The 17,590-nt window shown below is 33.4% G+C and overlaps 1 protein-coding gene across 4 annotated transcripts in view; it reads left to right on the top strand.

Moving 5' to 3' along the window:
* The window catches only part of RDX (radixin), a 91,314-nt gene that overhangs the window by 58,552 nt on the left and 15,172 nt on the right, over positions 1–17,590 (top strand). For 3 of the 4 annotated variants that reach the window (XM_036895713.2, XM_036895711.2, XM_057491089.1), the window contains 4 exons: positions 3,936–4,096; positions 4,934–5,026; positions 8,679–8,921; positions 9,879–10,039. In XM_036895713.2, coding sequence (XP_036751608.1) covers positions 3,936–4,096; positions 4,934–5,026; positions 8,679–8,921; positions 9,879–10,039 — 658 coding nt within the window. Of the gene's footprint in view, positions 1–3,935; positions 4,097–4,933; positions 5,027–8,678; positions 8,922–9,878; positions 12,403–17,590 lie in introns of those variants that run through there. The other variant, XM_036895714.2, reaches the window with a different exon arrangement.

Genomic DNA, 17,590 nt, shown 5'->3' with positions numbered 1-17,590 from the left:
ACAGCATATACCTTCTTCTCTTAGGGTATTGCTAGGTGACACCCCTCCCAGATCATTCCAGGTTGGTAGTTTCTCTCCATGTTTGCTATATTAACTATATTTTTCCTTTCCTCCTATCTTCTCAGCTTCCCATTCTGGTTATTCGTAATCCTTTCCTGAATGGAGAGCTTCTAGAGAGGAAGTTCTTAGTTGGGAAGCCCAAGAGAAAAAGATGATTAGTTGTTGGGATGTTTTTCTGCTGTTTGAGGGTGTGAAAACAGTTTCTGCATGTGATGACAAGGTCCATGACTGATTTTCCAATTCGGCATTTATATTCAGCTTTTCTACTGGGTCCTCCCTACCCCACCCAAGTCTGGCCTTTTCTTTAATTCTCAGCCACAGGAGTTTCTTCACATGCTCTTCGCATTTGCACTTTTGCTGGGGTTTTTTGGTGTTCATAAATGTTTTGTCTTTTTTCAAAGTTTTTTTCAGTGCATGATTCTAGGGGCTTGCTGTTCTGCTAACATAAAATTAGTAGTGTATCTGGGTCTCTGTCAAAGACATCTTGAATTTTTAGATGTTTCTCTGTGGAAATGGTATAGCTCATGGACCTAAAAGTTAAAGGTAAAATGAAGTTTCTAAAAGATAGCAAAGGAGAATATGTTCATAATCATAAGGAAGAGATTGATAAATTGAACTTTAGTAATTATAAAGAGGACTCTAGCAATTGGCATCTTTGCCCAAGGTTTGTAAGATGCCTGAAATCAGTTTCTTCATTATTGTCAGTGTTCCTCTGGACTTCTGATTCTTTCCTTAGGCCTTTCTATTTTTTTTCTCCAGTTTTATTATATAAGCAGTATCAATCATATTAACATCTTTGTTTGCTGACTCCAATATATGCATAATCTATGGGCCTATTTGAAAGTCTGTTTTTCTTTGTGGGGCTTTGGGAGTTGAAGAGGGTCATTTGGTTCCATCTCCTGGTATCCTGGTATACCTGATAATTTTGGTTGAATGCTCAACATTCTGTATGAAAAGTTATAGAGACTTTGGATGATGCTATTTTCCTTTAGAGAGGATTTAATTTTCTCTTGACTGACAGAATATGTGCATATCACCTTGGCGGTGTTGAGCTTGATTTCAGACTTTGTTAAGTTTGGTGTCTTTCTGTGTTTTCCTCACTGCTAATCTATAGCCTTTTGGGGGTGTCATCTGAATGGCTGAATATTTACTGGGGCCCTCTATCATAAAGGGCCCTGAACTCCAACCTTTGATTGCTCAGATACAAGGGAGTTTTTTCTTTTTTGTATGCAAAGTAAGCAAGTATGCAATACACACAGTGATGTATTCTTGATTCCTCTTCTTTCTTACATAGAAGGTAGTATAGTACACATATCCTTTTGCACCTTGCTGTTTTGAGGCAATATCTTGAAAATTACTATATATATATTAATAGAGATTCTTTACTTTTTTATGGTAGTATAATACTTCTTTTCTTAGATGTAGTATAGATTTTTTTGGTTTTTTTTTTCAGTAATTTGTAATCACATTCCTAATTTTATGATTTCAAAGAATTATAGTATTTATATTTACTTTTGTTTTATGATAGTATTAGTTCTTTTCATGGTTAGAAAATTTTGCAATTAACTATTCCCTTGGACTGGAAAGAGGAAGAAAAATCTATAATCCTTTTAGGATATTTTACTTATCAATATGTTTTTTTTTTTCTATATTGTTGCAGTTATATAGTTTCTAAGCTTTGTCCTCTAACATAAGAGATCATTTGGCTTGGAAAATCTCACATCTGTCAAAATCAAATAAGCTTGTATTCAAACCTGATTAAGGAAAAGAGGCTTTCACAAGTTTTATTAGCTTTATCTTAGAATAACTTCCCTGGTGTACTCCCAATTAAACACATTCCACATCAATGTAACACTATTAATGAGAGAAGCAATTTATTCTGGTAACCTTCTTTCTGAAAGAGCTGATCTTCTAAAAGAAGCCAGATTCCTTGGTACCTTCTTCCCACAATCCTGACCTCAAAAGTTGTAGACTTATAAATCATGATAGTATTTACCTTTCTCATCTAATCCTTCACTGTAGGGGTCTGGAGAGACATTTTTTTCATAGAAATAATCTAATTCGTGGGTTTGCAAACTTATTCTGTAAAGGGCCTGGATAGTAAATATTTGAGGCTTTGCGTGCTACCTGATCTCTTTTGCACCTATCAGCTATCAATTCTGCATTGCAGCATGAAAACATTTGTGTGCAATACCTAAATGAATGAGGGCATAGCCTGTATCACTGAAAGAGGGTTTGTGTTCAGTTAAACTTCATTTACAAAAAGAAGGCACTGGGTTGGGTTTGGTCAGTGGGCCATAGTTTGTCATTCTCTGTTCTAAATCTTTGAACTGGAGAGGAAAGAAACAAGTCATTCATGGGTTGTATAGCTATTATCCCATATAGGACACATGTCTATTATATACTTTCTAGAAGAGACTAGAGTAGATTTGAAGTTTTCAGTTCATTTTCAACATTTAAAAAATTAAACTTGTGTATAATTCTTAACATACCACAAAACAACCCCTGCCTTATCTACCATTCTTCAAATTCTACAAAAAAAAGGATAGAAAATAATGACTATTGGGGAATATTTATTTTAAAATTTGTGACCCAAATTTATTTTTCTTATTTCATATTACAGAAAGAATTTTTATTATTAGGGAAAATATCACATTGTTTTTATCTGTAACTTTTTCTCTAGCTATTTGCTTGTTTACATGAATAATAGAGCCATGAGCTTTGTGGGCTTTATTTTATATTATCAGTCACCAAATGGAAAGAATGATTGTAGGAAAAATGTGGTAGGTTAGCTTGATGTCCAACTTTTAGAAAGCAAATTCTAAAATGAATAATCTTAGACTTTAGCTGTGGTAACATCAAGTGTTACATACATTTCATCTTTATAGCTAAATAGCCAAATAGAATTTTTACATTATTTTATCAAGATTTTAAAGCCTAACCAGTCATTTCCCAGTCCTCTCAAAACCTCCCAATCCTTAACTGTAGTTACTCAAATTATTTCTGACCAGTGCCAATAAAATTAAGAATGATAAGGAGGGTCACATAGTTAGCAGTTAGCTTTCAAACCTCCTGACATACAGTTTCTCAGTTTTCTCTTCTCTGAAGAGTACAGAAAGGAAGAGTCACTCCTTGTTGGACATCACATCCTTTCAGTAGGTGGCTTTCTGTTCTCCTCTCTTACAGAATGTCCTTGCTGTTAAACAAGGACTGTTGGAGTGACACTTAACATTAGTACCTTTAAACCCATTAAATTTGTTTTTGGCTTTGTGCTAGTAATATTTTCCTTTCTCATTCAACTCAGTTGGAATAAAAAAAGAGAACTCTATGATCTCTACATTTAAGGATTAAAATTCATGTCATTTATCTCCAAATATTTCTTGTCTTCATACAAGGAATGGATATGTACCAATAGCTCAAATTTTTCAGTAATTCATATCAATTCCTATTTTGAATCAGGAGGTATTAATTTTCATTTTTAATTTCTTATGTTTACTACTAATAGATTTAGATAAGTAAAAGCTTATATAAATTTTAAAGTGGTTTTTTTTTTTTACAGAGTTTTGAAAGAGATGGCAAATTGCTTAGGTCAAAACTTTGGCGAGATTATTTTTAAAAAATAAAGGATATGCTGGATTTATGACCTAACTTGAATTACAGAGGATTTTCATGTCTTTGCATTTTTAAAGTGCATAATAGATTTTTAAAAATTTCTAGGCTTTGTGAAGTTAGAAACAAGCTGTATGTTCATTTGCAGATGTGCTGATTTTTAGGGACTTACACAGATTAGATACCTGGCTACTATGTTGTGTCTTTTGAATATAAGAATAAATGAACTCAATCATTGTTTGGTGGGGTATACCGATATTTGGCAGAACTAGAAGAACAGACTCGAAAAGCTCTAGAACTGGACCAGGAACGAAAACGAGCAAAAGAAGAAGCAGAAAGGCTTGAAAAGGAGCGTCAAGCTGCTGAAGAGGCCAAGTCTGCTATAGCCAAGCAAGCTGCTGACCAGATGAAGAACCAGGAACAACTGGTAAAGAAGCTGTCTTAGTTCTGTTCTAGAGAAAAAGAAAAATTTAGACAAAAGCATGGAGTGAACCTTGTAAAAACTAAGTGTAGTATACTGTTTGGAAAGCAAACCAAAACTACTTTTAACTTAATAGCAAAGTCTGGAAATGAATCTGAAAATTTTATTTCCACCTTTAAAAAAATACCTGAGAATAAAACAGAATAAAAGATAAATGGAGGTATTGCTAACAAAAGATTCTGATTCGCTTAAATTTTGCATAGGCCACTGGCATATTTAGCTTTAGAGAAATTGATAATATATTCTAACTCCTACAAGATAACTGTAGGCCATAATTGATTGGATTTTTTGTTTAGTAACCTTGCAAATAATGAGTAGGCATGACACTTAGGAGAGATACTAGGTTTAAATACTGACTGAGGTTATTTACATGCTCTGTGTCCTTGGGTCTTTGTGAGGTTCAGATTCCTCCACTTGCCACAAAGTGTTACCTAAGTATAATTTTTTTCTTTCATAGAGCTTAGCAAAAAACTTTATCGATAAAAGTTAAAAAATAGTCCCTAAATCTCACATTTTAAGTTCCTGGTACTGAAAGAGGAATAACTACTTGTCTATAGAATAATACAAATTTTTTTTTTTTACTTTGTCTCCTTATTAGCTCATTAGAACTACTACAAAGAAGATACTTATAATCCTAAAGAAATATCACCTTTTTAAAATGGAAGACTAAGAAAAACATGTAAAACAGTCCAAGCATGTACTTTGAAAGCTTTGTTGACTTAATATAAATTATTGGAAAAATATCAAGTTTTTTAGAATTGGTAATTATGTCATTTATTTTAGGCAGCAGAACTCGCGGAATTCACTGCCAAGATTGCCCTTCTGGAAGAAGCCAAGAAGAAGAAGGAAGAGGAAGCTACCGAGTGGCAGCACAAAGTAACCACCTGTTCGCTCGCTCACTGTCATTCACTGAGGGCCTGCTTTGTGTCCAGCAGTATGAGGATTTGTGGAGCTGAATATCAGACTGTCACAGTTTAGACAAGAAAAGATACCCGTGTGTATGAACGTGTGTATAGTGCAGTGAATATTAGTCTACGTACAAGAAGTGATTTATATCTGGGAATGAGGCAGATGCTGGGGAAACCCTTACTGGCTTAGGCTGAGTCTTGAATAATAAATTCACTTTGAGTCAGAAAAAATTGGGAGTGGGTTAGAGAGTAAAGAGGTAGTCATTCTAGACAGGGAACTGAATGAGTATAGGAAGTATGAAAGTATGTGACAGATGTGAGGACACCAGTAAGTGAACAGAGCTTAGAAAACGGGTTCAGAAATTTGGGGAGATGTAGCTTCAAAGTTAAAGAGGAAAGTTGAAAATTAGAGATGAGATTAAACTTTGAAAGGCTTTAAATAAGTGCCCTCCTAAGGTAAGATGATGGGAGTGTCTGTAGTTATTGGAATCCAGAAATTTCAAAATAGTATGTAACATGATCAGGAATGGTCTTACAAAAATAATTAAGCAATCATTGTGAAGGATGGATTGGGATAAGTAACTGAGATTCCTTGAGAGCTGAAGATGTGACTATGAGAATAAAAAGGAACAGGAATTGTGGAAAGACGTTTTGTGGGAGACTCAAAAGGGAATGGCAACCAAATGATGGGATATAAAGTTGAATTCGAAGAATGCAGTGGGGATGGCACTGAGATGTCTAATAGAAGTTCCTTAGCTGGATAAAACCGTCACAGTAGGTGCTAATGCCTGAAAAGTCAGGCTTTTGTTGAAGGGTTGGAGAATATAACATAATAAGAGTTCAATTCAAACTTTAAGTACCATTAGCTCCTCAATGCAACATAATATATTACACCCAAAAGTGTGTAGTTATATGACTTTTATGTAATAAATATGAATATGCTTTTCTTTTACTCTTAAATTTCTTTGCAGTTGAAATTTTATAGGGAAGTTTTTCATATATTGAGAATTATATATGTGTATATATAACTCCATCAAAGTAAAACTGTTAACCTACATTCTTCATTAGAATTTTAAAGATACATAAATTTTTACATATCACAGAGGCAAATTGTAAAAATTAGAAAATGTGTACACACACAAAATCATATATCCACAAACGAGGATCACTCTTTTAACACCTTAGTGCATGTCCTTCTAGGATCTTTTCCTGTTTGCATGTTGTGTACACATGGTTTTATGTTCAGAGTGATTTCATACTATACATACTGTATCATTTTGGTCAGTTTCCATCTCATCTAACATTAGAATATATCAGAAGCTTTTTTTTAGCTATAATTGACATACAGCATTACATTAGTTTCAGATGTGATATTTGTATATATTGTAAAATGATCACCACAGATCTAGTTAACAGCTATCACCATACATAGTTACAAATATTTTTTTCTCATTATGAAAACTTTACTCTGTTAGCAACTTTCAAATATACAATACAGTATTATTAACTATAGTTCCCATGTTGTTTATTACATTCCAATGACTTATTTCTGGGAGTTTTTAGCCCCCTCTCCCACTTTGCCCTGCTAACCACCCTGTTCTCTGTATCTGTGAGTTCAGTTTTTGTTGTTGCTTTTTTTTTTGTTTTGGGGTTTTATTTAGATTCCACATACAAGTAACATCATGTGATATTTGTCTTTCTCTTACTTATTTCAGTTAGCATAAAGCACTCAAGGTCGATCCATGATGTCACAAGTAGCAAGATTCCCTTCTTTTTATGGCCAAATAATATCCCTGTTTGTGTGTGTGTGTGTGTACATATGTATATGTACACACACCACATTTTCTTTATCCATTCATCTACTGACGGACACTTAGGTTGTCTCCATATCTTGGCTCTTGTAAATAATGCTGCAGTGAACATGGGGGTGCAGATGTTTTTGAGTTAGTGCTTTCTTTGGATAATCATCCAGAAATGGAGTTGCTGAATTGTATGGTTCTATTTTTAATTTTTAATTTTTTTTAATTTCTGTATTATTTTCTATATTGGCTGCATCAGTTTACATACCTACAGTGGACTAGAGTTCCTTTTCTCAATATCCTTGCCAACACATTTGATTCTTGTCTTTTTGATAATAGCCACCCTAACAGGTGTGAGGGACTATCTCACTGCAGTTTTGATTTGCATTTACCTGATGGTTAGTGATGTTGAGCGCCATTTCATGTACCTGTTGGCCTATTTTTTAATAGGATTGTTTTTGTAGAGTTTTTTGTTCTTGGTTTTTTTTGGTGTTGAGTTATATGGTTTCTTTATATATTTTGAATGTTAAACCCTTTGCAGATAAATGATTGCAAATATCTTCTCACATTTGGTAGGTTGCCTTTTCGTTTTGTTAATGGTTTCCTTTGTTTTGCAGAAGGTTTTGTTTGATGTAATCCTATGTGTTTATTTTTGCTCTTGTTGACTTTGCTTTAGGTGTCAAATTCAAAAAATCATTGCCCAGACCAATGTCAAGGGGATTTCCACCTAGGAGTCTTATGGTTTCCAGTCTTACCTTCAAATCTTTGAACAGTTTTGAGTTGGGTTTTTGTGTATGGTAATACAGTGGTCTAGTTTCTTTCTTCTGCATATGACTGTCCAGGTTTCTCAACACCATTTATTGAAGGGACTTGTCCTTTCCCCATTATATATTCTTGGTTACTCTGTAATAAATTAATTGACCATATATGTGTGCTTTTATTTCTGGGTAGACTATATTCAAAATAGCCTCAAAAATCTCTTTGCTGATTTGTCAAGCTAGTGTCCAAAGTGGGACTTCTCATCACATATGTTTGCTCTCTTTTACAGTAGGACAGGCCTTCTTTTTATGATACTGATTTCCTAAAGGGACCTGCAAATTGTCCCTCCTCCTATTCTTGTCTAGTCGCTTCTTGGTGACATTCAGTTTGGCCTCTTATCAATATTTCCTATAAACTGGAAGATAGATCTAAAAGCTTAAAAGGTTTCAAGTTAAAAGTTTTTGGCTACAATGCCTCATGGGTGAGACTGCAATATAATCCAAATTAGAATATTTTTGAGAGTGAAGCTATAATTAAATTGTGTATAATTATAGCAGGACAACAGTGTAAAAGCAGGACCTTTCCAGGCAAACTGGCGCAGTGTATCACCCAAACAATGTGATGTTGGCTACTTCCTGTTGCATCATGTCAGAAGACACTTCATGTGCAGTTAACCTACCAGTAGTGATTTTAATTGATCATTGGATTAGAGTAATGACAGTCTGATTCCTCCATTGTGTGGTACATGTGCTCCCCTGTGGCTAAATATAATCTGTTAGATGTGTCATTCTTTGGCATTATACAAATACCCATTTCTCATCAATCATTTGCATAACAATTTTAGCAACAGTTGATCAACTTTGCCAGAATAAATAATTTTATTAGGGTTTGCAAAGTTAATTTTTAGAAATTCTATCACTCCTAAAAAAAGAGCTTTCATCAAATAGGGCCTATTTTCAATACCCTGAAATGTAATTTCTACTAGAAAGGAATGATTACTTGATTTTTTAAATCACTGATACTTAAGGTTAAGTAACTGATAAACTTATTTTTGATGTTCAGGCTTTTGCAGCCCAGGAAGACTTGGAAAAGACCAAAGAAGAGTTAAAAACTGTGATGTCTGCTCCTCCTCTCCCTCCCCCACCTCCGGTCATTCCTCCGACAGAAAATGAACATGATGAACACGATGAGGACAATGCCGAGGCCAGTGCCGAGCTGTCAAATGAAGGGGTGGTGGACCACAGGAGTGAGGAGGAGCGCGTGGCAGAAACACAGAAAAATGAGCGCGTTAAGAAACAGCTCCAGGTATTTAGAATTTGCAGTTGTATGCACATTTAAAGTACAGTTGCATTTTCCTCATTTATTAAGACAAACTTATTAAAAAGGAACATTATAATGATTTTGGGGAGGCTTTAACAATAACTTGTCTTGTGATTGGTTTGTGAGTGCTTGGCCCACAGTCACATTCTTTCACTTCCTTCACTGTATGACCCTGTTAGCAAATGTTTGTTGGCCCTGCGTAATCAGGCCTTAGCTGGTAAGTTATTCCTTAATTATGGCTTGACCCACAGTAAAAGTAGAAAGTATTTTAATGCTGTGTTTACAAAACAAATTAACTTTGTGTTTAAACTGTGAAGTACACATTAAAAAGCAATAGTAATTTAATAGGCTCCATCTGTGACATTACATAAACTGAATTATTTGTTCAGATTTTATAATGGCAAAATGACAACTTAAATGCAACATATAATTTAATAAGGTAATATAAATTAGATCAAAATAGAAAAATTTCATATTATTAGACCTTTTTCCAGCTAAGTTCTCTAATATTTTAATTGGTATAAATCTTTAATATTAATAAAGAAAAGAAAATGAGGTGATAGTTACAACAAATACATTAAGACTTTCGGAGGAAGCTTCTCATAGTGTAGGTACTAGATCATAGTAACATTCTATAACATCTACATTGAAGCTTTTGTGAGTCATTTCAAGTATTGTATGAAAAAGTTAAGCTTAGAATAATGCACAAAATCATCATGGTTCATGAGTGTAGAAATGAAAGGCCATGGGTATCCTTTTGAATACTACCTTCACCAATACTAAAAGTAAAACACACACTTTAGAGAAAGACATTTCACAATGGAAATGTTAATGAACTAAAAAGTCAGATTTGTGACATGTTAATTTTTGTCTTTAACTATTTTTCATAAATATTTTAAATCTAAGAAAAGATATAGTCCTACTTTCTGTTTTTAAATATAGGCATTAAGTTCAGAATTAGCCCAAGCCAGAGATGAAAGCAAGAAAACACAAAATGATGTTCTTCACGCTGAGAATGTTAAAGCAGGCCGTGATAAGTACAAGACTCTGCGGCAGATCCGACAAGGCAATACAAAGCAACGTATTGATGAGTTTGAAGCAATGTGAGAGCTGTTACTTTGCATACATGTTCTTCATAAGCTGAACCACCAACAGAGAAAAGCAGGCCTTTGCAGATGTGATGGAATGCATCCCACCTTGCCAAAGCACTTACACCAGTTTGACTGGGGGGGCTGAAAGACATTTAAGGGGAGTCCTTCAACATTAAGGCAGTGTCATATCATGCTTGGTTTTCATTTTCTTTTGGGCCAGGGAATGGAGAACAGTGCTCCATCACCTTGTTTCACAATTTCATTTTCCATTTTTTTTTTTCTGTTGATGATTAACAATTAGTGTTAATTATTATCATGTCTGACAAATATATATGTGATTTAAGCACTCGGTACATTTTGAAGGGTGGTGACTCTTGTTTACCCTTGCATATTTTATCTGCATGTATTCCTACATTCTCTCATATTCATATTTTCTCAGTGTGCCCTTCTGATATACTTGCCATGCCATAATCATAATTCTACCAGATCATTGGCAGTGTTTAAAATGAGAGGTGACAGGGTGGACAGTCCTTGATCATTGTATAGAAGATGGCTATGAATCTTGAAAAGGATTAGAATGTTGAACCATGTAGTGTCCAGCCAGTGGTTAATTTTTTTAAATCCCAATTTAATTATATTATTGGATATTTGATATCTGCTTGCTTAATTATAGTCATCTTTGACAGCTGAATTGATTGGTGTTTCATCTCCTGTCATCCTTTGATTTTCTTTGCCTACAGATTCACAAAGGTGTAGACAGCAGGTAGTAGTTCCCTAGTAGAGTTTATTGATGAAATACTACCTGCAAATAACAGTTGTCTCTGAAAGATTTAAGGAAGTTCTGTTCTTTCATAGATTTAGACAAACAGTTGTTTAATAAAAAATACACATTTGTTGGTAATTGATATGATCACTAAAAAAATATCCCTGACATTTCTGGAAGGGTATCATGAAAAACATCAGTCCCAAAAAGGGACAGTAATAACTACCTCACTACTACACCTGCAATGACTCGTTGTCCAAACACAATGGAATGTGTAAGCTATACATTTTTTAAATATGCAGTGGTACTTTCAATCATGAGGGAATACTGTGGAGCTTTCCTTCTCCTTCAGGATATCTTAGAGTGCTAAATTTTTAACTGCCTTTTTGTTGAGCTGAACTTGGGACTCTGACTTGTATTAAAATTGTAAGCTCTCCCTTGTACACTGTCTTCCTGGAGGGTGTGTCCGCATGTGTGTATGTGTGTGAGAGAGAGAGAGGATGTTGCCCTTAGAGGATATGAAGAATAGCTATACCTTCGTTTCTTGATATAATTGCTACATTATCATTTTAGTAGATTTGGTTTCTAAATCATTGTGCTTATTTTTTCAGTCTCTAACTAAAAATAGTTAAATTTGGTTGGTAATCCTATTTTAGAAATTATAATTCTAGGTTATATTAAATTCAATTATGTCTTATGAAGAAATCTTTCCAGTTTGAAAGATGTTCTAATATTCACATATTCTAACATTTTCTTTATTGTAAAGCATCTAGATTTGGAGATAAAGCCTTTTTTTCTCTGTGTGGTTCAGCTACTTTCCATTTGGTATTAGGCACTCAAATTTACATTTACCTATTAAAACTGCCATTTTGTTAAACATTTTTCATGCACAGTAGATTCAAGTTGTGTCTGAAAGTATCTCTTGTGCTTTTTTGATTTTGCTGACTTTAAAAGGATTAATCTGGGCAGACATATGAGGAGGAAAGGTTGCATTTAATATATTTTTTGGACTTTGTGGGACAAAAGATAACTGGTTAACCTTGAAGTGGCTGTTGTATGGTGGTTGTGCACATGTTTCAAAATAGTATGGAAGAGAATGTTTCTATTGGCAGCACATGAGAGGGATAGATGGTGAACCCCCACTATTCTTGCTTAAAGCATAAATGTTCACTTCTCCAAAGCACTGAAGCAGTTGCCATAATAGGTGGAAATTGACTTCCATTGGATTTTTACTCATTTTCTTCATTTTGAATTATATGCACTACCATTGCTACATCAGTTTGATATCAGTGTTGAAAATTTACCAGTTATATTTGCTGTTTATAGTCCATCTGTAGATTAGGATTAAAATGGATTTAATCCATTTTTAAAGCTGTGTGAATTTTTCTAAACAGGAACAGCTATTTGCATTATGGGTTTTCATAGTGATTAAACCAATTATAACTTTAATTATTAGCAGTTGAGAGCACATGTTCATATAGCAATGTAAAAATATATTACTGAGTATTTGGTAATTTCCAATAGGATTTACCATTAGCATAATTTTATGTTGTACAATTAAATTATAATTTTGGTAACATTCATTGGTTAACAATAAAGTGACAAAAGCTCATGCCTTCAAGGTCCACTGTTGTTATTTAACATGGATTTTTTGTATATTTCCTGAAAATTAATATCATTTAGACCCATGAATCATCACCTCTTAAAAATGGGAAATGAATAAGGAAAATTTCAAAATCCTCATAGATTTATTCTTTCTCCCAAATTATACCTCTTTTGGTTTGGAAGTACCAGTGATTATTAATTATGTGGAAAAATTAAATTGACTCCTGATTATGGAAAATCATTTAAGACTTCCAGCTATTGATTTTATTGTGTACTGTTTATAATTTTTTTTTCTTAAGGAAGATACAGTTTCATTGTCATGGTTAATCTTGCTATTTAGATGCTAAAAGATGCTAGTCTTTTTTAAATCTAAAGCTTAAAACCTGAAGTGTAAGGAAATTTACTGCATTTAGCATTAATTTACTGAACTGATTAGTAAACCAAAGCTTAGGTATTTTTAATAAGAGTAAGGGAAAACACTTAAATATGGAGTTACACTGGTAAACAGGGTCCTCTTCTAAATGAAGAGAAACTTAGCATTTTCATATTCTGCACTTCTTTTTTAGCTAGAAGCCAATCCATCAGTATGCTAGTGTGGTTTATCACATAGAATGACAGTATTCCAGTAAATTTAAAAAGCAGTGGATACTGCAGATGTTTGATAAGTGCATAAAATGTCAAGGCAGTCTGACTCATATTCTGCACTGATAGCGAGGAAAAATTGGCTTGTAATAGTGTTTCATATACCAAAGCTTATCATATTTTCATCCTTGACTTTTTTAGTTTCATAATCCAATTGAAGTAATTTCATTTTTGTCCTAGTGAACCTACTTCTTAATATGTTTATCTTTCAAGATTTTAAGAGCTGCCATTTTCCCTCTGGAAAGACCATAACTCCTTTCTCTGTTGCTATAATATTTTAACTTTGCTTAAACTCTGTGAGGCAAGAGTTTTCTGATTTCAGGTTACATATACTGCGTTAGGAGTTGACAAACCCATTATTTCTCACAGAATTTGAAGGTTAAGTATCATGACTGAGATAATTACCCTATGACACATCTTTTAAACTCAGGCCTTTGTTTGGCTCTGGAGTTCCTACCTGCTCAGTGGTTTCAGGTTCCTACTTAGTCACCTCAAATTTAGCCAATACATTTTTATTATGTACTTGCTATATTCTAGGATACAGAAGCAAGATTAGAATGACTATGACTCTGTTTTGGCCTATCTTAAAATGTGGAACTTCAAATATCAATTTATCTTAGTTGTTAAATCATTTGCATTAACCTGTTACAATACTGGATTTCTTTTAAGATGACAGCACCATTTTGTTAATTCATGTTATTTGTATGCCCAGATTGCTCCATGCCTGTTTCAAGTCTCTTGCTTCCATCCATGTAATTTAATCTATTGTTATTACTTTGTTTACTTTTATTTAATGATCATTTAAACAATTCAGATTCATTTTGATGTTTATGCGTGTCATTTAGTTTGCTCCTAAAAAATTAAACTGATTTTAGTTCGTCCTTACTACGTCCTTATGACCAGATGTCCATCATCCTCGCGGTGCTGGTCTGCGGTCAGGATTTCTGGGATTCATGTGACCATCCTTGGAAAAGTTCCTTTTGATAAAATGGATTTGTTATGTGAAATTCTTTTTTTACTTTTCTATAATGTATGCCATGATACCCTTCTAATTTTTTTGCAAGATAAATTAAAATGTTTTATCTTCTGTTTTAGACTTAGAAATGCATGAATGTCTTAGATCTCTAAGGCAGCGCCTCCTCCCTCCTTTCCCTTTGGTTTATGCTGAAAAGTCTGTCATTTAGGTCTAGCATTTGAATCCTGTATGCCATTACTCCATTTATATAATTGTTTATTTTTAAATTGTAGCTATTTTGGGTAAAAAATATACTTGTGTGATGAAGGAAACTACAACATACAGAAGATTAATAGAGGAAAATTAGTGACTAATAGAGAATAAGAATGCTCAGTATAATTTCTCAAGTATGCTTATTCTCTGATAAATTAATTTTCATTTCATAGGTCAAATTTTAAACAGTGGTCAGTATTTAAAGATCTCCTTTTTTAAAAAGCCCAATTTTAAAAGTTTTTCTAACTTAATAGGAAGATGCATTTTTTACCCTACTATCAAACCAGTCAAGTGTAGTAATTAGTAATAACTGTATTAAGTATTGAGAAGTTTAATGGAGTTAGGAGTTTTCAGTTGAATCATTTTTTTGTGTGTTAACATAAAATTTATCATTTTAACCATTTTCAGATGTACAGTGACATCACTAAGTTTCACATTGTTGGACAGCTATCACCATTATACAGCTCCAGGACTGTTTCATCTTCCCAAACAGAACCTCAGTACCTGTTAAACACTGTAACTCCCCATTCCTCTCTCTTCCTACTCCCTGGTAACCATTCTCCTACTTTTTGTCCCTCTGAATTTGACTATTCTTGGTACTTCATATAAGTGGACTCATAATAGTATTTATCTTTTTTTTGTGTGACTTATTTCTCTGAGCATAATGTTTTAATGTTATCTGTGTTATAGCATGTATCAGAATTTTATTATTTTTTAAAGCTGAATAACATTCCATTCTATATATATACCACATTTTGTTTATCCATTCATCAGTCAATGGACATTTGCACTGTTTGCACATATTGAACATTGTGGGCAATGTTGCTGGTACATTGATACACAAATACCCATCAAGTCCCTGCTTTCAGTTCTTTTGGGTATATAGCTAAAAATGAAATTGCTGAATCATATGATTCAGTGTTTAAATATTTTGAGGAAATACCGTAATATTTTTTGCAGCAGCTGCACCATTTTACATTCCCACCAGCATTGCATAAGGCTTCCAGTTTCTCCACTTCCTTACTAACAATTATATATTTTTTAGTAATAGCTATCCTAATGGTTGAAGTGGTATTTCATTGTGGTTTTGATTTTCATTTCCCTGTGCTGGATTTTGCTATGATGTTGTCTTCTTTTGCAGAAGTGCTTGTTTTATCCATTTTTAATTGAGTTTTTTGCTGTTGAGTTGTAGGAGTTCTTTATATGTTCTGAATATTAATCCCTTATCAGATATGAGTTGCAAATATTCTCTTCCATTCTGTGGGTTTCCTTTTCACTCTTTTGATAGTGTCCTTTGATGCACAAGTATTTGATTTGATGAAGTCCAGTTTATTTTTTGTCTATGCTGTTAGTCTGCATGGTTTTTAAAGGTAAAAAATAATTTTTGATGAAGAAGGTATGACAAAGAGGCCAAGCAGAAGAGATATGTACAGTGGATAGAGTTTAGAGAGAGATAACTAGAAAAGAAGGTGAAATTCACTGTGCACTGACTTTGGATGGGAAAGCTGAAGTGCGTTGGGCCAGGAATTAAATCCTATGCTGAGGTTGTTCAATTTGACTTTAAGACATCTGGTGTTTGGGGGAACGTAGTTACTAAGGGAACAACTAAACAGCTCCAAAGGATAATTTTTGCTGCTGTGAAGGTGTACTAGAAAGTGCAGAGCATAAAAAAAGCTTAGAAGAATGACATATACTATAATTAGCCTGAAGAAAGGCTGTGGTCATGGGAAAGAATTACATTACTACGTTCTTAGAAGGAAATATTTACATGTAATTTGTTCTTATGTTTGACATGTGTAATAGTGTATTTTCTTTTATTTTCCAAATGACTTCTTTGGGGACAATTAGGACCTCCATTTTTATTCTTTTATCCATTCTCTTTCTGGGATGGCTTCTTGAGTGTCACAAAAAAAACTAGAAGTTGAAGACATCCAAGAATAAATGGATTGGATTCTGTGTTATAATTCCAGGTCTTACCACTGTCTTGTATTCTAGTTTTTATAAGCAATTTCTTAATTCTGAATTAGACTGTTTTAGAGCATTTCTTTAAAATCAGATGTAGACACATTCCAAATGTGCTGTCTTCCTAAAAATTAATGCCTGACCAAGGGTTAATATCCATGTATTTTGAATTAATATTTGTTCATAGTTGAAAAACTATTACTACAAAGTGTTTACAATAGTTGTATCAGTATTCTTTTTGCTTCCAGATGATCCTAATAATGTAATGACTTGAATAAACTTGAAGCATTTTTAAAAACAGGTTTTAAGATATTAGAAAAATAGTTCTTTCAGATCATTATGAAGGAGTTATAGTCATCAGAACTCAACTCAGTGAAGATTATCAAAGATTATACACACACATAACAATTATTCACTGGCTGTAACAGCTTTGAACAACTACTATGGTAATTTCTGTAGGCTCTTCAAAGTTGAGAATCATATTTGATTATGTTTCATCAATGTAGCTTTTCCTGGAGGTGTGATTTATCTGCTTATTTCCAGTGATGTGTTAGGTTTTTTCCCTTGTTTTCCACAGTTAATTCCTCATACAAAATACTTCTAAATTTTAGGCCATAACATTTCTGAATATAGGTAAATACAGTCTTTTAGTAGCCTGAGTTACAAGTGGATGGCTTTCCTCCTCACTAACTTTAAAATATAATTGCTTATCACTGATAGGTAAATTAAATGTAGAACATATCAATTTTTAAATATCTGAGTGTTAAAAGTACTTCCTTACAAAAAGTGTAAAATTTTTCAGTGTGTGCAAAAGGAAATCATAGTTCAATGGTCTGTTTACTGTTTAATTATTTCATTAATATTTACAAATGTATTATTTGATGGTAGCTCATTTTAGTTTCTTAGAACCTTTATGTTGATGAAACTATTATTTTTTTCCAAAGAAATATAAACATCTTTTATAAGGAGTTGGTCATAAGTATGAAAAATATTTTTGTTGGTAGGTGCCAAATAAAACCACTGTTCTTCAGTAGTTTATATGTATTCTTAAAATAACCTGAGAAAAAGCACATGTATTTTGTAATAAGTAGAGTACCAAACAGTATAAAACCTGGAATTAGAACCCCAAACCTAATTATCTGTGTAGTTTATAGTATAATGTGCTGGGCCACCATACATTCAAGTATAAGCTTGAGGTTTTAAGGATGTTTATGGTGAGTTTGGGTGATACAGACTGTATCAAAGACTTTGTATCAATGTATAGAAAATATATCCATTGAAACCCTAGTTTTGCATCTTTAGAGGAAATACATTAATATTTTTGGTATGTTCTCAAGCATTAGGGAGGCTGGAAGCAAATGTG

The sequence above is a fragment of the Manis pentadactyla genome, chromosome 13 (genome assembly GCF_030020395.1).
Source record: "Manis pentadactyla isolate mManPen7 chromosome 13, mManPen7.hap1, whole genome shotgun sequence".
Taxonomy (NCBI): domain Eukaryota; kingdom Metazoa; phylum Chordata; class Mammalia; order Pholidota; family Manidae; genus Manis; species Manis pentadactyla.
The sequence above is the reverse complement of the archived record's forward strand: the minus strand, read 5'-3'. Positions and strand labels throughout refer to the sequence as shown.